This window comes from Leucoraja erinacea, chromosome 10 (genome assembly GCF_028641065.1).
Source record: "Leucoraja erinacea ecotype New England chromosome 10, Leri_hhj_1, whole genome shotgun sequence".
Classification (NCBI taxonomy): Eukaryota; Metazoa; Chordata; class Chondrichthyes; order Rajiformes; family Rajidae; genus Leucoraja; species Leucoraja erinaceus.
Window position 1 is genome coordinate 56,901,189 of NC_073386.1, and position 26,292 is coordinate 56,927,480.

A 26,292-nucleotide genomic window follows, 5' to 3' on the forward strand; every position below is an offset into this window, starting at 1 on the left:
ACACACACACTGACACACACACACACACACACACACACACACACACACACACACACACACACACACACACACACACACACACACTCACACACACACACACACACACACTGACCCACACCACACACACACTACACACACACACACACACACTGACACACACACACTGACCCACACACACACTGACCCACACGACCCACACCCACACTGGCCCACACCCACCACTGGCCCACCACCACACACTGGCCACACACACACACCCACACACACTACACAGTGACCCACACTACACACACACACTGACCCACACACACACTGACCCACACTACACTACACACACACAATGTAACTATTCTGTTCACTCTATAATCTTTGCCGTTCACCAGGTTGCTCCCCCGTCCCGGCGTGCCGCGCGGAAAACACGCGCATGCGCAGCGCAGCGCCCGGCGATGGCCGCTGTCGGCGATCAACAAAAGGTGAGAGAGGGGGAGTGAATGAGTTAGTGGGAGGGAGAAGTAGGGAGGGAGAGAGGGAGGGAGAAGGGGGGAGGGTGAAAGGGGGGGAATGGAGGGAGTGGGTGCCGGGGGAGGCAGCGCTGGGGGGAGGGTGAGATGCACTGCTGCATGAGAGAAGGAGATGTGGCTAGGAAGTGTTTGGAGGGCTATGGACTAAATGTGACAAGCATGGGTTGCCAAATGGACATGTTTGGCTGGAGGGTCTACTTGCAAGCTGTCTAGCACAGTGATCGATCTAAGTTGGGTCGATGTAATGCTTGGTACCATTTCCACCACTCTGGAAAGTTCCCGGCCTGAAATGTTGTCTGTTCATTACCACCACAGATGCTGCCTGGCCCGTTGAGTTCTTCCAACACTCCCCAGTCCTCTTTACCCTGGTTGTTGAGTACAGTTCAATGATTCTTCGTATAACTGCCAGAAATAGGGATGCCAAGTCAGATGTGGGGGATTGAAAAAGTATTATTTTGCCAGTAGAAGGCTGATTCAGATGGTTGGTGAGAGTGACAGCATTGAGCTGTGGACCCACTGTCCTGAGTTGGGGCACCGCTTTTAACTTCTCTTGCCTTGTTTTGAATCCAGCCCAAGCACACAGAATGACGATCGTGAATCTCTGATGACGGAAATGAAAGTGGGACTCAGAATCCAGCGTCTACAGCTTGGGATTTGGCAGTGCTAAACCACAACATTAATGCCTTCCATTTATACAGTGAATTTTATGTTGCGAAACATCCCTTTGAGCTCCACGGGAATGTTAACAAGCTGAGCCATATAAGAGAACATTAGAGCAGATGTACAAATCTTGGCCAGAGAGGTAAGTGGCTTCATGATAAAAAATATAGACACAAATTTCAAAGGAATTTATGAGGTACCATTTAAGCTGTAATGATCAAATCGTCACTTTATGGACATTTCAGAAACTATTGATCATCACTGACAGCAGCGCAGCTGGTGAAGCTGTTGCCTCACAGCACTACACACCCGGCTTCAATCCTGACCTCTGGTGCTTTCTGCGTGGGGTTTGCACGTTCTCTCTGTGACGGCAAGGGGTTTCCTCCAGGTGTTCTGGCATCCTCCACCATCCTAAAGACATGTGGGTTTGTAGGTTCATTGGCCCTGTGTAAATAGCCCCGAGTGTGTAGGGAGTGGATGTGAAAGAGCGAATGCATCGAACTAGTGTGGATGGGTGATTGATGGACGGTGTGGAATTGGTGAGCTGTAGGGCCCGTTTCCATGCTGTATCTTTTAATTCAATGCAGAAAAATTGTCAGAATTAAAGAACTGGAGAAAAAACATTAATCTTATGTGTGTAACAGTGGTGAATGGTAAGGGAATCTTAAGCTGCTGATTTCTTATTCTAATGTGGTAGCATGTCCTACGCTGCTCCATAGGAATGTTATTTTAATTTCAACCTGTTTAGACAAAGTTATTAAATAAATGAAGGGATGTGAATCACTCAAAGGAGATTTGTTTATCTTGGTATTATCTTCGGCACATATACATTTGCAGAAGGTCCTGTTCCTGTGCTGTACTATTCTGACTTCTAAATTACTAAAATGCAGCAGCCAATGCTTTTTTGGCATTGAGATAAGGACATTCTGTTGGGTTGTGTTTGGATATACAGTGTCGGAACTTGGAGTACTTGCTGTTGACATCAGAAAATTTTCCCCCTGACAATACTTTTATCTGAGGAAATAGAGATTTAAATAATGTCGAATGTTTTGTTAATTGTTTAAAAAAACAAATCTAATCCTCAAGAGGTGTTAGATACTTATTTCATGTGATCTGCATTCCAGCTTAGAATCTATTAGTTAAGATGCCAAATATTGCAAGTATTAATTTGTGAGATGAATTTCCGAGCTGAGTTGAATCCAGAATGATGAGCTTACTTATAGTGATATGGCTGAATCAAGTTAAAAATATATGTGAGTTGTCTTTTTTTAAGAAGCGAACCTGTTTGATTGTTATAAAAGTAACTTTTTCAATAGTTCAGATAGTTAGATGGAATATTACTGCCAATTAGATCTATATTCTTTCTGGTTTTGAACTATTGTTGAATCTCTTGTTCTCAATATAATGGCATGTTACTGAAATTACTCTTAAGAGGAACTGAATTTGTGTGGGGAAGAGTTGAACATGTTTATTGGTGTCATGATTTAAAATGTATTTAATGGATGTTGAGTGAGGACAGGATTGGTGGTGATTATTGTAGCACTTAATATGGTTGAATAATCTGCCATGCACACTTCTTTATATAATAAAGTAGCATTTAGATAAGGCAGAAATAAGATTGGTATTGGTATTTAGAGATCACATTCAATTTTGTGTTTTAATAATGTGAGGAATTGGAACATTATATTCATCAAAATGTTTATCTAAGTCAGACCTAATTATGAGATCTGTATTCTTGTTTCCCATAATAGACAGAAAGTGCTGGAGTAACTCAGTGGATCAGGCATCACCTATGGAGAAAAGGAATGGGTGATTTTTCGGGACAAGTCCCTTCCTCACATTGGAAGTAGGGTGTAGAGAACTGGAGGTATGAAAAGGCCAGAACAAAGCAGGGCCCGTAACAGAGATGACCAGTGAAGGGTGATGGCCCCTTCTGAATGGTCTCGACCCGAAACGTGAGACTGAAGAAGGGTCTCGACCCGAAACATCACCCATTCATTCTCTCCAGAGATGCTACCTGTCCTGCTGAGTTACTCCAGCTTTTTGTGTCTATCTTTGGTTTAAACCATCATCTGCAGTTCCTTCTTACACAGTTAAGTTTGTCCTATTTGTTTAAATCTATTTAGTTTTGAATGTAGATGTAGGTGCATTTTGTCAAAACACAGGAATAGTTTGGGGCTGAGGACAGTGGGTGAGGCTTTGAAAACTGCTCTTACTTGATTCACCCTATTATGATGGACATGCATTCTTTACTCGCCTTGAAATCGGAGATCACTTTTTTGTGGTCATAGTGCGAATACAATACAGTGCGAAAACAGGCTCTTCCACCCAACTTGCCCACACCGACCAATATGTTCCATCTACACTAGTTGCGCTTGCCTACGTTTGGCCCATGTCCCTCTAAACCTGTCCTATACATGTACCAGCCTAATTGCTTCTTCAATGTTGTGATAGTCCCAGCATCAACTACCTCCTCTGGCAGCTTGTTCCGTTGACCCAGCACCCTTTACGTAAAAAGTAACCCCTCAGATTCCTATAAAATCTTTCCTCCTTCACCTTGAAATGTGATAAGTGAACGTTCGGTGTAATGCTGGCACCCATTCGGTGACTTTCAAAATCATCAGAAATTTGTTGGAAAAATAGTTTTGTTAACAAAATTGTTAGTGATTATGGTTTAATTTGAATCGTATGCATAGTTATTGAATGCAGTTATGTTATGTGTTATTGTCATGATGTTTTGGGAAGAAGGTTGGCTCTTAAGAAATATTCTCCATGGCAGCCAGGTACAGCAACATTATAGGTTACTATGACGACGATGGATAAAACTTTGGGATGAGAGGGAAAAGGCTCGGGGTCTAATAAATTCTGAGGCTAGGAATCTAATTTACAGCTTTATTAAGGGACTAACAATGACGGCATTGTATACTGAAATAATAGAGTGGCTGCTATTATTGTTTGTGACGATAGGGACAAAAGTAGAGCAGGGAAAACTGATTCTTAGAGAAGCTGTGGGTGAAATATCGATGGCTCTATGTGGACCCTTTAGTAACCTCGTTGAATTTCTACAGAAGTTGTTCCTACTTTTTCTACTTTTGTCCCTATCATCACTAACAATTATAAAAGCCTTGTCTTTATTATTTCAGTATAAGGTGCTGCAATTATTAGTTTCTTGTTTTACGATGTGTTAAAATTCAGGTCATAGGACACTCCATTCACAGCCCGTTTCCATGAGCAGATATGGAAATATCTGATGTGAACTGGATAAAGTCACTTGGAGCATGTTGAACACTGGGTCATTATTTACCTCTTACGACACTGAAAGGGGCCATTTATTGCCAAGTCCACTCTATCACCCAGCTGCAAGGTTCAACTTCCCTCCATTTATTTCCCCCAGTAACACTGAAATGTATTCATAGAAACATAGAAAATAGGTGCAGGAGTAGGCTATTTGAGCCAGCAGTACCATTCAATATAAGGCTGATCATCCAGAATCAGTACCCCGTTCCTGCCTTCTCCCCATATCCCTTGATTCCATTATCCCTAAGAGCTATATCCAACTCTTGAAAACATCCAGTGAATTGGCTTCTATTGCCTTCTGTAGCACAGAATTCCACAGATTCACAATTCTGTAGGTGAAAAAGTTTTTCCTCATCTCAGTCCTAAATGGCCTACCCCATCTCTATCGCAGGGCCATTTTCTTGCCTACGTGAAGTGTAAATATACAGGAATTGGCTAAACTCCCAGCCTTTGGGACAGAGTGGGGATCACAGGGAGAACATGCAAACTCCACACAAGCAGCACCTGAAGTCAGTATTTGGGTGTGCTTAGGTGATTTGTGTCTTTAAGTGCCCAGACCAATTTTCTGATAGCTGCTAATCTACTCAGAAATGATAACTAGCATAATCCCATGTGCACACAATGGCTGTTATGCATAAATCATGCATAAGGCAGTCCTCAAACAAATGCCATTCCTGGACAACAAATTATCAGAGCAGCACGATGGCGTAGCAGTAGAGCTACTGCCTTACAGCGCCAGAGACGTGGGCTTGATCCTAACTACGGGTGCTGTCTGTATGGAATTTGTACGTTTTGCTTGTGACCGCATGGGTTTTCTCCGAGATTGTCGGTTTCCTCCCACACTCCAACAATGTACAGGTTTGCAGGTTGATTGGCTTGGTATAAATGTAAATTATCCTTTGTGTGTGTGTGTAGGAAAGTGTTGGTGTGCGGGGATCGCTGGTCATCACGGACTTGGTGGGTTTCCGCACTGCATCTCTAAACTAAACTAAAATAATTATTGTTATTGAACAGTATTGTGGAAACTTAACATTAAGTGCTGACTGGGCAGAATTTAAAAAAAAAAATGGATCAGTATTTGATATAGAGCAAAGTCATGTTGTAACCTTGTGTAACATATTTTATAATTTTGCAGGGCTGATGAATGTTGCAGCCATTCAGAGAAAATTGCGTAGTATGGGGACATCTGATGAATATTACAAGGAAATATAATGCTGAAAATGTATACCAATTCCACCATGACGGTCCACTGTATAGCAGCAGACTGAACAGAGCCAATATTTGTCCTCAGCGATTTTAATCCACACCATGTCTCAGAATATTGACAGTTCTTATCAAACTGGTTCAAATTTAACTGGTGCACCGTGCAAAGACGTTTTCTTGGATTTACAGACAACAAAATTTGAAACTCTATACTATGGTCCCAGGTTGATTCAAAACATTACAAGCGTTGCAGACAATCTTGATGTTCCTTTAGGACAATCGTCACCAATTGTACATCTGAGATCACTGCTGCATACCAAGAATCTGTTGAAATACATGAACGATGATCGACTCAAGCAGTCACCTTTCTGTGATTTAGTTATCATGGTGGAAGGAAAGCATTTTTGTGCCCACAAGGTGGTTGTCGCTGTGGGTAGCAGTTATTTCCATGCTTGTTTAAGTAAAAATCCAAACGTGGCTAGTATCCAATTGGACCATGTCAGTTACTATGTTTTCCATCATTTGTTAGAATTTTTGTACACCTCTGAATTCTTCATTCAGGAGAGCGAAATCCCTTCAATTTTGGAAGCAGCACAGTTTCTGGACATAATAGACGCAGTTAAATTGTTGACCAGTAATGAAAATGTGTCCAGGTCAACGCAAACAGAATCATTCGCTGAAAACAACCAGTGTTTGCAAGAAAAGGATCCCCCAGAAACCACTGCCAAACTACAGCATAACAATGTATGCAGCTTCTGCAATAAAAGTTTCTGTTATAAAAAATCCTTGGAGAACCACATTACTAAAGCCCACAATGCCAGCTCCCACAGACGAGAAGAAAGTTCTGATGCAGCAAAAACGGAAGTTACACGAAGCAGGTGGTCAATTCGGACACGCAAATGCCCAGCAAAGTTTGAGAGCAAAAGCATTGATAACACAGATGTCTCTGAAGATGAATATTCAAGTAAAAGTAGTAGCGACATTGAGAATGACAATGATGATCACGAAGGGACAGAAAGTGAAGATGAAATGGAAGAAGTTGAAGCAAAGCTTGGGGAAATGGAAAGAGAGGAAGAAGAAATTCAAAGGGATGTTGAAAATGATGACGAAACTGCCGAAGATGACTCCCTGGATGCTGATGAAATTGAGCAAAATGTTAGCAAGGAATTACCTCCGGTCATTTTACAGACTGGAAGCAAGAAAATACTCCAGTGCCCAAAATGTGATAAAAGTTTTGACCGAATAGGTTGGTAAGACAATCTGCTTTTAGTTCATTTTTGTTGAAGGGTCTCTGCCCAAAACATCACCTGTCCATGTTCTCCAGAGATGCTGCCTGACCCACTGAGTTACCGCAGCATTTTGTGCCCAAGTTGATTTTGGTTCCCATTCAAGAGAACCTGACATATGGAAACAAAATTAGTATCTAAAATTTAAATTCGGCGAAACACAGCAATCTCGGGTTTAATTATCATATGTAAATATATGTACAGCAATACAATCTAACATCTAACATTTTTCAACTTTGTTTCTTCAAAAGATATCGAAGTGTGTCTAATCATTACTAAAATACAGATGTATTTTCCATGCATGTTCCAGTCTCTAGTTGGAGTCATAGAGTCATGCGGCATGGAAACAGGCCCTTCGGCCCAATTTGCTCATGTCGACCAAGATAGTCCATCAACAATAGTTCCACCTGCTTGCATTTGGCCGACGTCCCCCTAAATCTTTCCTATCCGTGCACCTGATCAAATGTCTTTTAAATGTCCCTGCCTCCTCTGGCCACCTCCAACGGATGCCACCACTGGCCAGGTCTTCCCATCTCCTCCCCTTTCGACTTTCCACAGAGACCACTTCCTCCATAACTCCTGGGTCAGTTCGTCCCTTCCCACCCAAACCACCCCCTCCCCCGGTACTTTCCCTTGCAACTGCAGGAAATGCCACACTTGTCGCTTTACCTCCCACCTCAACTCCATCGAAGGACCCAACCAGTCTTTGCAGGTGAGGCAGAGGTTCATCTGCATCTCCTCCAACCTCATCTATTGCATCTGCTGTTCTAGATGTCAACTGCTCTACATTGGTGAGACCAAGCGCAGGCTTGGCGATCGCTTCGCCCAACACCTCCGCTCAGTTCGCATTAAACAACCTGATCTCCCGGTGACTCAGCACTTCAACTCTCCCTCCCATTCCGAATCCGACTTTTCTGTCCTGGGCCTCCTTCATGGCCAGAGTGAGTCCCACCGCAAATTGGAGGAACAGGACATCATATTTCGCTTGGGCAGTTTACACCCCAGCGTGGGTTTTGGCCGGGATTTCAAGTTTCCTCCCACACTCCAAAGTCGGACAAGTTTGTGGGCTAATTGGCTTGGTAAAATTGTTCCTAGTGTGTGTAACATTGAGATAGAGTGCAGGGATTGCTGGTTGATGCGGTGCATTTCTAAACTAAACTGAAGCATAATATCCCAATTTCTATACTCAGTATCCTGGCTGATGAAGGGTAATGCACAGAAAGACGTCTTGACACCACGTTCAAGGAACTACGTACCTATCTAACTACATCTCAAGAAGGGTCTCAACCCGAACCGTCGCCCATTCCTTCTCTCCAGGGATGCTGCATCACCCGCTGAGTTACTCCAGCTTTTTCTGTGTACTCTTACATCCCTCTGCTCTGCAACACTCCCCAGGGCCCTGCGATGGACCCTCCCCATTCACTGTGATGGTCTTACTTTGGTTTGACTTCCCAAAATTTAACACATTGCACTTATCGACATTAAACTCCATTAACCATTCCTCAGCCCACTTGCACATTTATTCAAGTTACTGCTGTGATTTTTGGTAACCATTTTAGCTATCTACTATAACTAGCAATGTTACAAAATTTTGAGATTTAAAAAGTCAAGTCTGCAATTTATCCCATCAGATAAAGCATAGCAATAAGTTTAATTTGACACCTAATTCACTTTCATATCTCAACTAATAAAAAAGTTATGGCCATTTTCATACTCGGAAATTAGCATCTTGTTCCCTATTGATTTTCTATGGACATAACAAAAAAGCTGTGATCGTGGACAGTCAAAAGCCCATAACCTCCTTAAAAATTAAGAGAACTGAATGAAATTTTCAGTTATCATAGATTGAAGCATTCTGAAACAAATATAAAATAATCTTACTTGGATGACCTGAAATTAAAGCATATAATTAGTTAGTTACCCAATTGTAGCTAATTTCAAACTTCAATTTACTAGATCTAAACATCTATCCATTTCTTAATAAATGATTAACATTTTTTAAATAGCCCGTGTCCAAATAATATTCACAAATAATTCACAATAAAACATGATTTTTAAATCTCATTTACATCAATTTATAGGCCAAATGGAAGGAATTTAGTGTTCATTTGCTGTAAATTAAAGTCAATTTAAATCGGCTTTCTAGTGGGTTCCTGTGAACGCGCTGGTTTAGAACGTTCACATTGCGCTGGATTGTGCCCCCAAGTGCCCAGAAAAATACTGCGGGATATAAAGAGCCCAAAATGAACTACTCGCTATAGAAAACTTTATACACAGGGTTATATACAAGCCCCATTTAATGTAAAAATAAGGTACATACCTTTAATTGTTTGCTTTATAAAACCCTGGGGCTGCGAGAGGTTGTGGAGTGAGAGAGTGATTTTTAAACTACTATAAATATTATACAAGGTCATAAAAACTAATAATACCTTTTGCGACGGGGTCTTTCAGCAATTTTCCGTTAATGATTTACTAGGCTGAACATTTTCGATTGGAACAGCCTAGTAAAAATCGCTTTTTAAACCCGCCCCCTCTAAACAGCGCCAAATCGCGCACACGGGGTAGGGCAGATGCTCAGCCACGATTCAGGTAGGTTTTGTAACATACCTACTATACCAGCCACTTTAGTATGTTTAAGAAGGAATTGCAGATGCTGGAAAAATCGAAAGTAGACAAATGCTGGAGAAACTCAGCGGATGAGACAGCATCTATGGAGAAAAGGAGTAGGCGACATTTTGGGTTGAGACCCTTCTTCAGACTGATGTGGGTGGTGGGGGGGTGGAGACAGTAGCCTATGTGGGAGAGCTGGGAGGTGGAGCCTCTTTCCCCTCCCCCTTTCCAGTTTCTCCAGCTTTTTATGTCTACCCACCTTTGTATCATCTGCGAAAATTACTAATCATGCCTTCTACATTCTCATCCAAATCGTTGATATTCAGCACAAATAGCAATGGGCCCAGAATAGATCCCTGAGGCATACCACTATCACAGGCCTCCAGTCCGATTAAATAACCTTCCACCATTGCTCTCTGCTTCCTTCCAAGCTAATTGTCCATCCAGTCAGCTAGCTCTTCCTGGATCCCATGCGATCTAACCTTCCTGAGCAGCCTACCATGTGGAACTTGATCAAATTCCATTGCTGAAGTGCATATAGACAATATCTATGGCTTTGCCCTCAACCTCACCAACCATTTTGGTTACTTCTTCAAATTTGTGAGGTTAGGCAAACCTGGTCTGAAGAAGGCTCCCGACCTGAAATGTCAGCTGCCCATTCCCTCCACAGATGCTGCCTGACTCTGAGTTCCTCCAGCACTTGGTGTTTTAAATATTGTTTCCGGTTTGCAACGAATTACTGCACATGTCGAGCTTTTTATGTTTTTTATGAAGAAATGTCTGCATCCCCTCATGGTTGTATGTAGGTGATTGACAATTAATGGCTAAGAGATTTTTTTTTAAGTGAATCTGCTCTCAAGTTGTGTTGGATACTTTTGTGTACAGCTGTCCAAATGTAGAGGTTCAGGAATGAGTCAAGTGTGTTTAATTGTCATATGTTTTGAAACGGAATAATGGCATTTTTACTTGCCTCCCCCCCCCCCCCCCCCACACACTTCCCTGTCCCCTCTCGATGCAGCCATTTCTCCCTTTCTCCCTTCCCTGTTCTCCCATCCCCTTCCACCTCTTTTCCTTCCACTAGTTTCAGAATTCACACCCCTTGTACACTTATCCTACACTTTTCGACTTTTCATCTCTGGTGTTTGTCCAACCACCTGCCAATCAAAAAATCACCTCACCTATATCCACCTATCACTTGCCAGACTTTGTCCTGCCCCACATATCTTCCAGTTTATTCCACCCCTCACAAACCACCACAATTGGTGTTAAGAAGGGTCCCGACTCTAAACATCACCTATCCATATATGTTCTCCAAAGGTGCTGCCTGACCCCCCGCTGAGTTACTCCAGCACTCTGTGTCTTTTCATTTTAACAGTAAACCTGCCTGGAAACTCTCTGTAACTTTATTTTGTGTCCTAACTTTTTCTAATCGCATCTTGGATTTTTTCAGGAAAATATGAGTGCCATACGCGGGTACACACGGGGGAAAAACCTTTTGAATGTGACATTTGTAATCAGCGTTACTCTACCAAATCCAACTTAACTGCTCACAGGAAGAAGCACAATGCTCAAGCTGCGTTTCAGAGGAAGGAGCAAAAATGTCCATTTTGCAACAAGCTGCATGCAAGCAAAAAAACACTAGCAAAGCATGTGAAGCGGTATGTAAAAGATTCAGATTCAATTTTAATTGTCATTGTCAGTGTACAGTACAGAGACAACGAAATGCCTGAATCATATTATAATGTTTGTATGGCCTTGTTTTTAGCATACTGTTGGTAGAAGAATTGTATTTGAATTGACAAAGTTAATTGTTCGGTTTTGATCATATCTATCCTATACTTGCAGCTGGTAGATCTGCTGCCTCAAGAGAGTCTTGATTTGAACCTGACCTTGGGGGCTGTCATTGTGGAGTTTGTATGTTTTCCCTGTGTAACATGAGTCGGAAACGTTTAGAGAGATATGGATGAATTGTGGGTAAATAAGACTAGCTTAAGTGGGTACTTGGTCAGCAAGGATGACATTTGGCCAAAGATTCTGTTCTCTTACTCTTTCATTTTAGTAAATGTCTTCGAAAAGTTACAGCCTAAAAACGTATGAGAGCTTTCACAGGTGGCAGAACACAAACGTCAACTGTGTTGTTGCAATAACTCTTAATGTCATCTATCAATTTGTGAAATGCAGAGATATTTAAAACTGATATTTAAAATAAGAAAAAATTAAGCAGCAAAAGTCAGAAAAGATAGACCAATCTAAAAAAACCCCACAAAATAGTAACATTTAAAAATAATTAAATGAACAAAATTTTAAATTTGGAAATTCCCTTTCCCATTGCTACCTACCCGCAACATTAAACTGTCGCAGGAGGCAACGTCCCAAGTGTAAATGTTGGAGAATTTTATCAAGATTGGGTTTTATAATTTGATTCCATGTGGAGTCTTAATGATGGTCAAATGGAAAGGTTCTCCATCGTACTCTGAGCTCTGGGACTATTGCTATTGGTGATGCGTTTGCAGAACACCCGAACTTGTGGTGGATAAACACCAGCAGTTTTTGTTTGCAACTGGGGGTGTTCTCTGCCTCAGAGGGTGGTGGAGGCAGGTTCTCTATATGCTTTCGAGAGAGAGCTAGATAGGGCTCTTAAAAATAGTGGAGTCAGGGGATATGGGGAGAAGGCAGGAACGGGGTATTGATTGGGGTACTGATTGGGGATGATCAGCCATGATCACATTGAACCTGGCTCGAAGGGCCAAATGGCCTTCTCCTGCACCTATTGTCTATTGTGTTAGCCTGCAAGATTGGGCCCCATCAAGTTTCTTTAGTTTTGCCAAAAAATAAATAGTACTTATATTTTGCTGAGAGATTTGAAATAAATAAAAATACATTTTCAAAAGAAATACCGCCTGCATACTTTTTTGTTGCTAATTTTGCAAGCAAATTGGTGAACAAAATTGTCGCACACAGTATAAACGGAGCTTTCATTTTATAGCAGTAATGAATAACAGAAGATGTGTGTGTCTTGCTGCCCTAGAATTGCCTTGCTATGATGAGGAATGAAATTGCAATTGAAATATAATCTATATTATAGTTGGTGAAGGGAAGGTCTGAACATTTTTTTATATTTTTATTAATCACACTACCGAGGAAAACTAAAATGAATCCGTGACTAAACGCTGATGGTGCACAGATTAGAATTTTTTTAATTGTATTGAATGATTTCAGATTTGCTAGAATGCATTCTCTGTGAAGAGGGAACAATTGTTTGCTTTTTTCAAGCATGCTTTCATTTTTAATTGTGCTTTGCAACATTACGCATTGATTTGGGAATATTTACAGGTTCCATCCAGATAATGTCCAGGAGTTTTTTGCTGCCAGGAAAAAGAAGAGCGAAGCATGGAGATGTGATGTAAGTTATTTTCCATTTCTCCATCCAGACCTCTCCCACAAACTCACTTATCAAAGTAAAAGCGCGTAAGTGGCAGCTGTCTTTAAACTGCTCTTACCCTGCCGTTATATTGCAGTATTTGAAGTTTTGGAACTCAAATGAGTTTTGGTTGCTTTTCTTTTGTTTTCTTATGGCCGTAGGTATGCAACAAAACATTCACACGGAGACCTCATCTTGAGGAGCATATGATTCTTCACACACAGGATAAACCATTTAAATGTAGTTATTGTGAGGAGCATTTCAAATCAAGATTTGCAAGGCTTAAGCATCAGGAAAAGTTTCATCTGGGTAAGCAGAAGACCATATGTTTTGGATTTTTTAATTTTAACAATGTATGTTATTTCATTCAGAGCTCATGTTGATTGCATTACTGATCATCAATTATCATCTTGTTTTTTTGGTTCAGTCTGAATGTTGTTCTTGTTATTAAACAGTATACTGCTACAATTTCAGTTTGGTTGTGTGAAATTCTTGGTTTGATTTCACTATTTAATGTTGTAAAATAGTAAGATTAAACGAGAACTTACCAGTTTGAAGTTTGATCTGTATTTTATGAGGAGTTACGATGAGGGATTACGTGAAGAAGCCCGTCCCAGGACGCGTTGCGGCATAACTTCAAAGCAGCGGTGTGGAATCACAGACAGACACGTATTTGAAGTAACATAGTGAAGAATAAAGAGACATCAATTATCAGTTTGATCCATGTAATGAGGGTGGGAGCGGAGGGCACGTAATCCCTCATCGTAACTCCTCATAAAATACAGATCAAACTTCAAACTGGTAAGTTCTCGTTTAATCTTACTATTTTACTTCGGAGTCACGTGAGTGATTCCGTGAAGATTTCAAAGCTCTGTGATTTCAAACCGTGTAACAGTTTATATCACTCGCTGCCGAAGCCTTTGAGGGAGGAAGCGTGTTATCATAATCAACCAATGATTCTGTTTATAGAAAAACCCAATGGTATTTTACAATAACACTGAAGAATTTTAAAATGCTCCCCTTGGCTAATTTGAATATTTGCAGATTGGAATCTTTCCTGCAAATGAAAAACAGGTTTTGTCAACAGTTTATAATAAATTATTTCTCTCTGAACGTTTTACCCCCACTATTCTGCTGGAGCCAGGATGTGGTTTATAGGTACGTCCATTCTTTTGCCGTTGACGTGGAAGCTTCTCCTGTGGGATGACAACTTTGACATGTTAGTTTTATCCCAAGAGCTTTAACCTGCTTGAGCCATTTCAAAAAAGGCTTGTTACCCGACCACAAGGTTTTTTGTAACCAACCCACAAGGCTTTTCATCTCCCTCGCATAATTAGGTTGTGTCTATGTAAGGTAAAAAAGGGTCTTGGTACATTACCGTGTTCTCTGGCGGGTAAGCCCGGATTTTATGACTGGATAAAGTATTCCTGGTCTGGTTTGACCATTCCCTGGACAAATGATAGAGATCTGGTCTGAAGCTGTGAGCATGGTGTCCAGTTGAAATAGAGTAGTGACTGGATCCTCTGTGCTGCTCCATGTGCCTTTAACATATGTTTTAGTGCATAGAAGGTTCAGGTTTCGGACTCTGGCTGGTGGGATCCCCTGAAGTGTGGTTAACCGCTGTGACATCCCATATATAGGTGTACATTGTCTAGGGGTTTAGAGTTTTAATACCCTTCATTACCACCAGCCAGTGACCCCATGGCCTGTTGTCCTGTAGCTGTTTTGAAAAAGAACAGGCAGGGCAATTCTAGCTGTGTTGATGGCACTGTAGCCGAATCCTTCATCATGATGAAGGTTCTCCAGGAATTCCAGTTCGTAGTACCTGATTCGGATGAGTAGGTTTTCCCCTTTATCCTTGCAGTACTTCTCTTGATGCTGGACAAGTGTTGTAGTCCAGTGGATGTTCAAAAGGATGCTGACATGGTGTCGATTATTCAGTATAACAATCCCAGTCCCAGACGTTTGCGCAGAATCTGCAGCTCAGGAGCTTATTTTCTCATGGCACAGTTGATTTGTGCCCGGCTCCGATTGTTAATAATCCTGGGTACTGGAAAAACTCCATGCAAGTTGATTGTTCAGTATAACAATCCCAGTCCCAGAGGCTTGCGCAGAATCTGCAGCTCAGGAGCTTATTTTCTCATGGCACAGTTGATTTGTGCCCGGCTCCGATTGTTAATAATCCTGGGTACTGGAAAAACTCCATGCAAGTTCCAACAATCATGTCATAGCGTAAGTTCTGAAACAGAATCCTTTTGTACTGTGCGTTGTTCTCGATTGGTGAGGCAGAAGGGAAAAAATACATAGAATTAATTTCACCAATGCAACATGAACGCATTTGTCTATCAATATTATAAATATATTGTTGAATGACAACATGACCTATAGGTCAGAAAAGTTAATATATATAGCTGACAAGCTTTCTGCTGGCACTATCTGTCCCAGAGAATTTTTTTTTTATATATATGAGGATTCCACTGCCCCAGGGTCTGGTTTCCCCCCGCGACATACATAGGACATCCCCGAACCTCTGGTGATATAGCATTGATGCAAATAATCGATATCAGATTCACATTCCATTTTAATTGTCATTGTCAGTGTGCAGTACAGAGACAATGAAATGCATGGTATAGCTTGATAGCTTTGTTAAACTTTATATGAAAACATCTACTTGATGTTGTCCTTAATTTTTGTGACCTGGTGTCTGTCACTGTATTTTGCTTACCAGGCAGGTAAGTTGTTGATAGTCCAATACCTCTATGGATATACCATTGCCAAATTGTTTTGACCAACTTGTCATATGATACCGACTTTATGCTGCCATATGGTTAATATAGGCCACCTCCATAGTGTAGTTTATTTATACCCATACATGCAAGTGCTTAAACTCATGAATTTCACCCGAGCATTTTTAGATACTTAATGCCCAGTGTAAGTGGTAACCCCACCACTGTCTTTCTGATATTATTTCAGTCGGTAACTTCATGAGATGCTCAATGACAACCTATATGTTGTTCTTGATACTAACATCTGAATCATGTAGACAGAAAATGGTATCATTTTCCCCCAATTATTCTGTTATTTGTCGAGTAGTTGGTAGTTTGACCATTAATTTGTCCCTTGTTTGTGCCAATTCAACTATGTTGTCTCTTGGCAACATTATAGTTACGTGGACTGAATTAATATGAAAGCCAAGATAGTCCAAGAAAGCGCTCTATATGCTGGTAGGAACCAGACCCACCTACCTCCATGGTTATTGGCGGGGTTGTGATTTTTTTCTTTTTGAGTGTTCTTCCCTGTCGACGTGCTGGCGATGTTGGGGGGAGGCGCATTTTCCAGGGGGTCCGCTGCAGGCCCTGACCTAAAAAAGGTCTCTGGGGATAGTGCGGCCCACAGCTTTGACCAGTCGGATGTTCGGGCCGCCGACTGGTAGATACAGTGGTGTGCTGCCGCCTGGGTGGAATGAAGAGCTTTGGTATGTTCACTGCCGGTGGTGCCCTCATGAGGCTAAAGGTCTTGGACGCCTCCTCCATCTCTTTGAGCTGTTTGTTCAAGTCCTTCCCAAATAAGAATGAGTCGGTCTCTACTGATGGAGTTTTGCATAAACCTGCAAATTTAGGATTGAGGGCCGGCTTGATGTTGTCTCTTCTTAGGTTATCCAACTCGTATTGTGTCGTGCACATGAGTGCCAGGACATCCTATTGGTGAGTGGTCATCTCTACGGTCTCGACTCCCCGCGCATAGGCTTTTATAGCTGCCGTGAGGAGGCGAAGTATGCGCTGTAGTGTGACCTCCTCTCTCCAAATCTGTCCGTGCAGAGGTTTGTTGGAGAGATGATTTATGCTGGCAGCCATCCTTGGCTCCAGCGGTGCTCCAACCCGTGGGGTAGCGACAAAGCGGCTTACAACCCCCAGCAGCTCTTCCTGCACACCGTGCTCTCTTTCGGCTCCTTCCGCCTGCCCCATACTCAGACCAGCCTGCCCCTGGTCACCAATGCTAACCTCCCATTCCTGGTCCGAGGTCGCAAAGGGAGGTGCCGGACTCAGCACCATGGAGGGGGCGCCTGTCCTGTCTGTCCGAGAGCACTGCTGCTCTCGGTAGACCATCCCCTCCAATAGCTGCTGGATGCAGCTTAGGCGGCTGTCTCTCCCCCGCTTTGGGGTGGACATTTCCCCCCCTCCGACGAGTCGGAGGCGACCGGCCGTTTGGCTTCCTAGCCCCTTTCCCAGTCCGCCGTGCAGGCTCTGGCGAGACTGGCTTGGCTCGGTGTCAGGGATAGCGAAAACGCTCTGCGAGCGACGCTGCCGCCGGTTGCTGCCCCGCTGGTAGAGTTGGAGCGGGGCAGTACCTCTTTGCAAGGTTTGCGTTGTGTTCCTGAACTATGTAATAAAAACACAACTGCAAACTTACCTTTGGAATGCCCAAGAGCTGCTCCTGTAGTTCAGGCGGCAGTCTCTCCTCCTCCTGGGTGGAGAGACTTCCCAGTCTGATGTTGGCTCCACCGCCGGGTTTTCCACACATCCAGCCCGTTGCTCAGGCGCTAGCGGGCTGGCTAGGTCCCGGTGTCGGGTTTGTGGACCGCCCCCTAAGCGGTCCTACCACCTGTCGCTGCCCAAAGACGTCGTTTCGTCGGGCAGGTGCAGCATTTCCCTCCCAGCCCGCAGCTGATGCTGACGGGCTTGGTACAGAGTCGGGAGCGGGGCGCTGATAGCGGTCCTCGCTCTCCCTCTCTCCTCGGGCTGCTGCACTCGGGCTGCAGCGCACTCTACGCCAGCACTGCTCCGTGGGTCCCCTTAACGGCTCCAGCAAAAGTCGGAAGCCTCCACCCGCCCGCCTGCCTGCCTCACCTGGACAGTCCTTGAGGGCGAGCGAGGACTGAGGGGAACCCCAGCGCAGTGCTAGCCCCGCGCCGATGTCGCCCCTGAGGACAGCTTACCGGCACCCGCACCATGGTCCGCCGGTGAGTCCTTGTTGCGTCTTCCTCCCCTCCCGACAACGGAAAAAACTCCTCCCGGAGTCCAAGGGGCCGCTTGCTTGCCCTGCAGGGAGCAAACAGACGCAAAGGCTGTAAAGTAAAGGTAAGTACTTACCTAAACTTTAACTTTTCTCGTTTCTGCGGGAGCCCTGTCTCCCGTGCTGCCGCTTGGCCTGCTGAAACGTAATGCCGCAACGCGTCCTGGGACGGGCTTCTTCACGGAATCACTCACGTGACTAAGAAGTAAAATCAAGTACTTAAGCTCATCTTAATTCATCGAAACACCCTCTGCATGTTCTTGGACTTGTAGTCAACTGATACCCATGTGTGATGATGTGTTTACGTGATCAAATATGCTGCACTATATACTCATTTGGAATATCACATTAAATCTGCACAGTGGTTAGAGTGAACAACACATTTACTGTTAGCTAGAAATGTGAACCATGAAATACAATATAGGCAAAAAGAAAGCTTCATAAAAGCTTAATTATCTTCCACAATATATGAAACTTGTAATGGTTTTAGAAAGTGGAGTATAAAGTAAAATGAAGCGGACACAAATATAGTTTATGTTGCCAGGTACATTTTATGAATATTACTGTCAGTTTGGTAGAATTGTCAACACCTGCTTCGGGTTATTGTGGACTCAAACCCCGCAGTGAATGTAGGCACCTGGCCTGAGCAATGCCTGAGTTCAATATTGTTGGATTGGTACATTGTTAGAACTCCCTTTTTCAGAGAGATACTCAGCCAAAATCTTACTTGCCTGTTTTTAAGTCATTATAAAGGCAGGAAGAAGTATTTTAGTTGTGCTGTTTGTGCTTTAGTTTGATTAATCTGGCTGGAAGTAAATGCAGTTGCACTTGACTGTATATCAAGAAGTAGCTGTACTTTTAACGTATTAGTGCTAAACTGCGATGAGACATCAGGGAGAAGTGAAATGCATTATTCAATCTACATTTGTAATGAATGCTAAAAATTCAACAGGGTAGCTCCCTCGAGCTAAATGTGTAAGCTTTTCAATCAGTAAAACAGAAGACAGCATGCGAACGCTTATTTAAAAAAAATACTGTGGCACATAATTTTCTATTAAAATCTAAAACATCCTGTACTTAAGGCTAACATTTTTTACTAAGATATGCATAAGAATAGAATGATTTGATTCAGATGTTTAACACACCAAAAAGAACATATTTTAGCTGCTTCATCTTGCAGGATGATTCATTACATTCAATAGTAATTTAAAAGCAAAACAGGCTAATCTTAATTTTAGGTACTTTTCAGTCTTGGTTAATGTCATTCAGTTATAATTTTATGCTGCTGCATTGACCTTAAGTAACATTTTTCACATGCCCTAGAATTTATTAATGAAAGATGTCTCTTCATCTGAGCCGTTCTTTCCTTTTTTAATAAAATTTCTCCTCTTTTCTGTTTCTTTCATTTACCTGAATTTTGCAGTAATTGCTGAGGTAACGTCATCTGTTATTGCCCTGGAACGAATCGGCTAGAAACAGCACAATCAGCCAGAAAATTGGGAATCATAAAAACATAATTTTAGCTGATAGTTTAAACCATATTGAAGAACAAGTAGTAAAAGTTGAGAGATTCAGTTAAACCCAAGATGGCAGGCAAAATATTGTGAATAAGCATTGTTTAAAAAATCCTGTAGAGATATTTTGAAGTATTTGATGGCATTATTAAAATTAGGCTCTTAATAGTAAACACGTTTGCTAAGGCCTGGTAATCCAATAGAAGTTCACTTCAACCTCGAGCAACAATGTTATGTCTTTGTACTGAATGTTACACCCGTTGTCCTTTATTGGTGCATTGTGGACTGCTTCATTGTACTCATGTATACGCTCTTTAACTGGATAGCATGCACATAAAAGCTTTTCATTGTACCTCGGTAAATATGACAATAATAAACTCGGCTATGCTCTCAGGCTAATATACAGAAGGTAATAAGTTATTTTAGCTTAACTATTGATTTAATTTGATTACAGTGGAGGAGACTGCAAAATAGCGTGAGACGTGGAGCAGTGTTGAATCATTACTTGTATCTTTGGATTTCCGCATGTAATTATGTTGTGTGTTCCATGGTGCAACAACAATGATAGTTTAACGGTCACAACTGAAATGCAGGATAGACACAAAAACACAGTGGAGTGACTCAGCGGGTTTGACAGCATCCCTGGAGAGAAGGAATAGGTGACTGAGTCTAAAGAAGGGTTTCAACCTGAAACCTTTTTGTGTCCATCTTCGGTTTAAACGAGGATCGGCAGTTCCTCCGACACAACTGAAATGCAGGCCCATGTGTATAATATTGCATACATAGATTATTTCAGACTTTCTGGGATAAGAGACAGGAAGATGCGGATGATTAGAGTTACTGCAATTTGGTTTCCTCATTTCCCTTGTTTACTAAGAGTGACGGGAGCATTGGTATATTTGTTTTAAGAGTAGACTCTTCCCCTTTAGCTTGTTCTGCTATTAATTTTGGTGCTTAATCGGGAAATCTAAGGGAGATTTCCAACCAGCTGGGTGGGAGGTATGGGATGAAAGTGAGCAACATAACTGTGGAGCAAGAAAAGTAGGCAAAACAGCTTGAGGAAGGATGTTTTGCTTGAAATTACTTCCAATGGCAAAATGAAATTCTAACTCCGTGGTTCAAAGCAAATTGTGGGCGTAAGTCTAGATTAATAAGGCAGAAGTTCTAAAACTACCCAATTAGAGAAAATCTTCCACAAAATATTTGCCTATTCTCAGATTTCCCCTGGACGCCACAGCAATACTAGTAGGTATTTAAACATTGACGGTTAACCGGTATTTAAAATAAATGTTAATTGCTCTTTAACTCAAACACCGTTATAAACATCTTGTAAAATTTATTGATGAAATGTGTGTTGCACTGTCAAAATATTGTGCTCGGGTTGAGGCATTGCATCTAGTCTTCGATCTGGGGACCAATTTTTATTTATGAATTTGATGATTGGAAACTAGTTAACTTTTTGTTGCATTGAGCTTTGGACAATGACTGTAACGTAAAGTTTGTTACTCTTTCAGGGCCTTTCCCATGCGATATTTGCGGTCGGCAGTTTAACGACACAGGAAATCTCAAACGACACATTGAATGCACTCATGGAGGGAAAAGAAAGTGGACTTGTTTTATTTGTGGGAAGTCTGTCAGGGAAAGGTAAAAGGATCTGCTCTGGAAGCTTTTTCTAAATTGTTTGTAACTAACTAATTGATGAATGGATTTGAGCGCAAAGTATTTTTTTGTCATCTTGCACGAACGAGACAAAGTTGAAGTAATTTTGATAACCTACTCTGCTTTCAGCTATTTGAAAACTTTCTCCTATTTGACAAAACCCAGAAGTAACGCTCATTTTATTTTTTAAAACAGGACCACATTAAAAGAGCATCTTCGGATCCACAGTGGGGAAAAGCCTCATCTTTGCAGCATTTGTGGACAGAGTTTCCGTCATGGTAGTTCATACAGGTAAGAACACAAAGACTGTGCTGATTGTTGCCTCAAACGGATTCATTTAAGTTATTGTGACCTTTAATTACAGTGCCCTCCATAATGTTTGGGACAAAGACCCATCATTTATTTATTTGCCTCTGTACTCTACAATTTTTGATAGAACAAATCACGTGGTTAAAGTGCACATTGCCAGATTGTATTAAACGGTATTTTTATACATTTTGGTTTCACCATGTAGAAATTACAGCTGTGTTTATACATAGTTTCTCCCCCCCCATTTCAGGGCACCATAATGTTTGAGACACATGGCTTCACAGTTGTTTGTAATTGCTCAGGTGTGTTTAATTGCCTCCTTAATGCAGGTATAAGAGCGCTCTCTGCACCTAGTCTTTCCTCCAGTCTTTCCATCACATTTGGAAACTTTCATTGTTGTTTATCAACATGAGGACCAAAGTAGTGCCAATGAAAGTCAAAGAAGCCATTATGAGACTGAGAAACAAGAATAAAACTGTTAGAGACAGCAGCCAAACCGTAGGCTTACCAAAACCAACTGTTTGGAACATCATGAAGAAGAAAGAGAGCACTGGTGAGCTTACTAATCGCTAAGGGACTGGCAGGCCAAGAAAGACCTACACAGCTGATAAAGAAAAATCCTCAAACACCTGTCCATCAGATCATAGACACTCTCATGAGTCAGGTGTGGATTTGTCAATGACCACTGTCCACAGAAGACTTCATGAACATAAATACAGAGGCTACACTGCAAGATGTAAACCACTGGTTAGCTGCAAAAATAGGATGGCCAGGTTACAGTTTGCCAAGAAGTACTTAAAAGAGCAACCAGCGTTCTGAAAAAAGGTCCTGTGGACAGATGAAACGAAGATTAACTTATATCAGAGTGATGGCAAGAGCAAAGTATGGAGGAAAAAAGAAACTTCCCAAGATCCAAAGCATACCACGTCATCTGTGAAACAGTGGTGGGGGTGTTATGGTCAGGGCATGTATGGCTGCTGAAAGTACTGGCTCGCTTATCTTCATTGATGATACGACTACTGATGGTAGTAGCATAATGAATTATGTGTATAGACACATCCTATCTGCTCAAGTTCAAACAAATGCCTCAAAACTCATTGGCCGGCGGTTCATTCTACAGTAAGACAATGATCCCAAACATGCTGCTAAAGCAACAAAGGAGTTTTTCAAAGCTAAAAAATGGTCATTTCTTGAGTGGCCGTCAATCACCCGATCTGAACCCAATTGAGCATGCCTTTTATATGCTGAAGAGAAAACTGAAGGGGACTAGCCCCAAAACAAGCAGAAGCTAAAGATGGCTGCAATACAGGCCTGGCAGAGCATCACCAGAGAAGACACCCATCAACTGGTGATGTCCATGAATCGCAGACTTCAAACACGCCCTTCGGTCAACCGAGTCCACACCAACCAGCCATTTTATTTTCTGCCTCCCCCCCCCCCCACCACCACACGTGCACTAACACTATGGGCAGTGTTTACAATTTTACTGAAGCAAATTAACCTACAAACCTGTATGCCTTTGGAGCGAGGGAGGAAACCGGAGCACTCTGAGAAAACCCATGCGTTCACAGGGAGAATGCACAAACTCTGTATAGGCAGCACCCATAGTCAGGATTGAACCGAGTCTCTGACGCCGTACGAGGGAGCAACTCTACCGCTGCACTGCAGTGGCGTTGATTTTGAGTAGCAAGAGATGCTATTTGAACATCTTTGTAATCTTATGTTTTGTTACTAGATTACATCTCCGTGTGCATCATGATGACAAACGCTATGAATGTGAAGAATGTGGGAAAACCTTTATTCGCCATGACCATCTCGCCAAACATAGAAAAACCCATTCAGGTAAAGTAGCTGGGGAAATTAATGCCTTTGTGGCTCCCCCTGTACTTTTGTGGATGTTAGTTTGATTTCTGAATGTTTTTCAGATTTTTTTCTGTCCTACCTATAAATTATTAGAGGTCACTAATCACAAATGTTACATTTTTCTCACCTTAGCCATGTTAAATTTTAAAATGTCAAATTCCTGCACTGCATGATTTCACTTGGAGACCTTAGATTTGCATGAATATTTTCGTTACTGGACTAATTTCACAAAATATAAAATAAATTTAGTTGTTTTGCTTTAAGCATTTGGTCATTGCTTCGAAGAAAGTTGTATTATCTAGGATCTATTTCTATATAATAATCATTTTGTAACTTTTTCTCAAGGCGAAAAAGCTCATCAATGTGAAGAATGTGGAAAATGTTTTGGCCGTAGGGATCACCTGAGTGTTCATTATAGAAGTGTTCATTTGGGAGAAAAGGTCTGGCAGAAGTAAGTCAAATAACTGCGTGATTTGAAATTGCTCAGTTTAACATATAAAGTTTACAGGGAAAGAAATTTGTGATATTTTAAATTAGATTAAAACGTGGTGCAGCGGTAGAGTTGTTGCCATACAGCGCTGGCTTCGATCCCGACTACGGGTGCTGTCTGTACGGCTTTGTGCGTTCTCCCCGTGACTTATGTGGGTTTTCTCCGAGATCTTCGGTTTCCTCCCACACTCCAAAGACGTACAGGTTTGTAGTTGATTGGCTTGGTGAATGTAAAAAAAAAATATGTCCCGAGTGTGTGTAGGATAATGTTAATATGCAGGGATCGCTGGTCGGCGCGAACCCGGTGGGATGAAGGACCTGTTTCCACGCTGTATCACTAAACTAAATTATGCAATTTTAATCAAAAAATCCTTCTATAAGAGACATACAGCACAGAAAGAAGCACATAAACTTCACTCATCCATGCTGATCATGGTGCCCCATCTAGTCTTGACCTTTTAGCCCACAGCTCTCTAAATCTTTCCAATCCACGTACCAATCCAAGTGGTTTGCAAATGTCGTAATTATACCTGCCTCATCGACCTCTGGTAACTCATTCCATGTACTTACCACTCTGTACTATATAGAGTCAAGCTCATTGAGTGTTGCTGAAATTGCACCCATAGAGTCGGAGAGCATTGGAAAAAGGCCCTATGGCTCAACCTGCCCAGACTGACCTCTAGGAAAGTGAAGAGTTATCTATCATATTCCTGACGAGCCTTGTGGAAAGTGGACAGCATTTGGGGAGTGAGGAGGTGAGATTCTTGCCTCGTGGGTTCTGACCTGCTCTTGTAGCCACATTGTGTGTATGACTACTTCAGTTCAGTTTCTCATAGACTCCAGGATATTAATGGGGACACATTTATTGATGGCAAGGGCTGAGATGGGGGTTGATAGATAGATTTTTATTTTGCATAGACAAAGGCCTTCAACCGAATTAGACTGTACCAGCCTGAGCAAGTCACTGCAGTAGAGTTTGCACATTCTAGCCATGTTACTCTGGTGCTGGAGGGAATTACTGGCTGTGAGACTAACTAGATTGATTGAAAAATGCAGCATGGAAACAGACCCTTGGGCCAACCGTGTCCACACCGACCATCGATCACCCGTTCACACCAATTCTATGTATCCCACTCCCTCCACGGTAGGGGCAATTTGCAGAGGGCAATTAACCTACAGAACCGCACGTCTTTGGTATGTGTGAGGAAACTGGAGCACCTGGTGGAAATCCATGCAGTCACAGGGAGAACGTAGAAATCCCACGCTGACAATATTTGTGCTGAATTAAACCCAGGTCTTTGGCTGTGAGCGAGCAGCTGTAACCGCTGTGCCACTGTGTTGACCAAACTAAGCCAGCCATTGACAGGAAATGGAATCGGTATTATGATATTGAGTAACAGTCAAAGAAAGTGAATACCCTTAGTTGGATGAAGGGATGACACATTACAAACTAGACATTGGACAAGATATCTAATTAACTGAGTAAATGAAGGATTTGGAAGCAATAGAGCATGCCATTGATCTACACGTAGAAGACTGAGCACTCATTGGATGGGCTAATAATGCAAGCAGCACTTTATGGGTCAAACACTGAAGAATTTGATGTCAAAGTGCTGTGTTGCTGTCATGCCTTGCTTGAGTGTTGCTGTGGCAATATTCTCTGTATTCTGACAGTGGAGGGAGGAGACGGTGTGCAAGATCACTAAATGTACAGTATTGGTACAATTATTTCAATTGCCTTCAATAGTCTCCGCCGTAGTAGGTAAATATTAAAATTAAGAGTTATAGTGGCTTGCAAAAGTTTTCATACCCCTTGAACTTTTCCACATTTTGTCATGTTACAACCACAAATGTAAATATATTTTATTGGGATTTTATGTGATAGACCAACACAAAGTGGTGCATAATTGTGAAGTGGAAGGAAAATGATACATGGTTTTCAAATTTTTTTACAAATAAAAAACTGAAAAGTGTGGCATACAAAAGTATTCAGCCCCCCTGAGTCAATACTTTGTAGAACCACCTTTCGCTGCAATTACAGCTGCAAGTCTTTTGGGGTATGTCTCTACCAGCTTTGCACATCTAGAGACTGAAATTTTTGCCCATTCTTCTTTGCAAAATAGCTCAAGCTCAGTCAGATTGGATGGAGAGTGTCTGTGAACAGCAATTTTCAAGTCTTGCCAGAGATTCTCAATTGGATTTAGGTCTGGACTTTGACTGGGCCATTCTAACACATGAATATGCTTTGATCTAAACCATTCCATTGTAGCTCTGGCTGTATGTTTAGGGTCGTTGTCCTGCTGGAAGGTGAACCTCCGCCCCAGTCTCAAGTCTTTTGCAGACTCTAACAGGTTTTCTTCCAAGATTGCCCCGTATTTGGCTCTATCCATCCCCCCATCAACTCTGACCAGCCTCCCTTTCCCTGCTGAAGAAAAGCATCCCCACAG

At 42.1% G+C, this 26,292-nt stretch overlaps 1 protein-coding gene across 3 annotated transcripts in view; it reads left to right on the forward strand.

Moving 5' to 3' along the window:
- Positions 1 to 394: 394 nt before the first annotated feature.
- Positions 395 to 26,292, forward strand: part of zbtb41 (zinc finger and BTB domain containing 41) — a 32,772-nt gene continuing 6,874 nt past the window's right edge. The window contains exons 1-11 of one of the 3 annotated variants that reach the window (XM_055642412.1): positions 395 to 473; positions 1,092 to 1,323; positions 1,427 to 1,602; positions 5,614 to 6,927; positions 11,028 to 11,235; positions 12,911 to 12,980; positions 13,160 to 13,307; positions 21,040 to 21,169; positions 21,380 to 21,475; positions 23,229 to 23,335; positions 23,702 to 23,807. In XM_055642412.1, coding sequence (XP_055498387.1) covers positions 5,787 to 6,927; positions 11,028 to 11,235; positions 12,911 to 12,980; positions 13,160 to 13,307; positions 21,040 to 21,169; positions 21,380 to 21,475; positions 23,229 to 23,335; positions 23,702 to 23,807 — 2,006 coding nt within the window. In that variant the 5' untranslated portion in view covers positions 395 to 473; positions 1,092 to 1,323; positions 1,427 to 1,602; positions 5,614 to 5,786. Of the gene's footprint in view, positions 474 to 1,091; positions 1,324 to 1,426; positions 1,603 to 4,084; positions 4,474 to 5,613; positions 6,928 to 11,027; positions 11,236 to 12,910; positions 12,981 to 13,159; positions 13,308 to 21,039; positions 21,170 to 21,379; positions 21,476 to 23,228; positions 23,336 to 23,701; positions 23,808 to 26,292 lie in introns of those variants that run through there. The other 2 variants (XM_055642411.1, XM_055642413.1) reach the window with 2 other exon arrangements.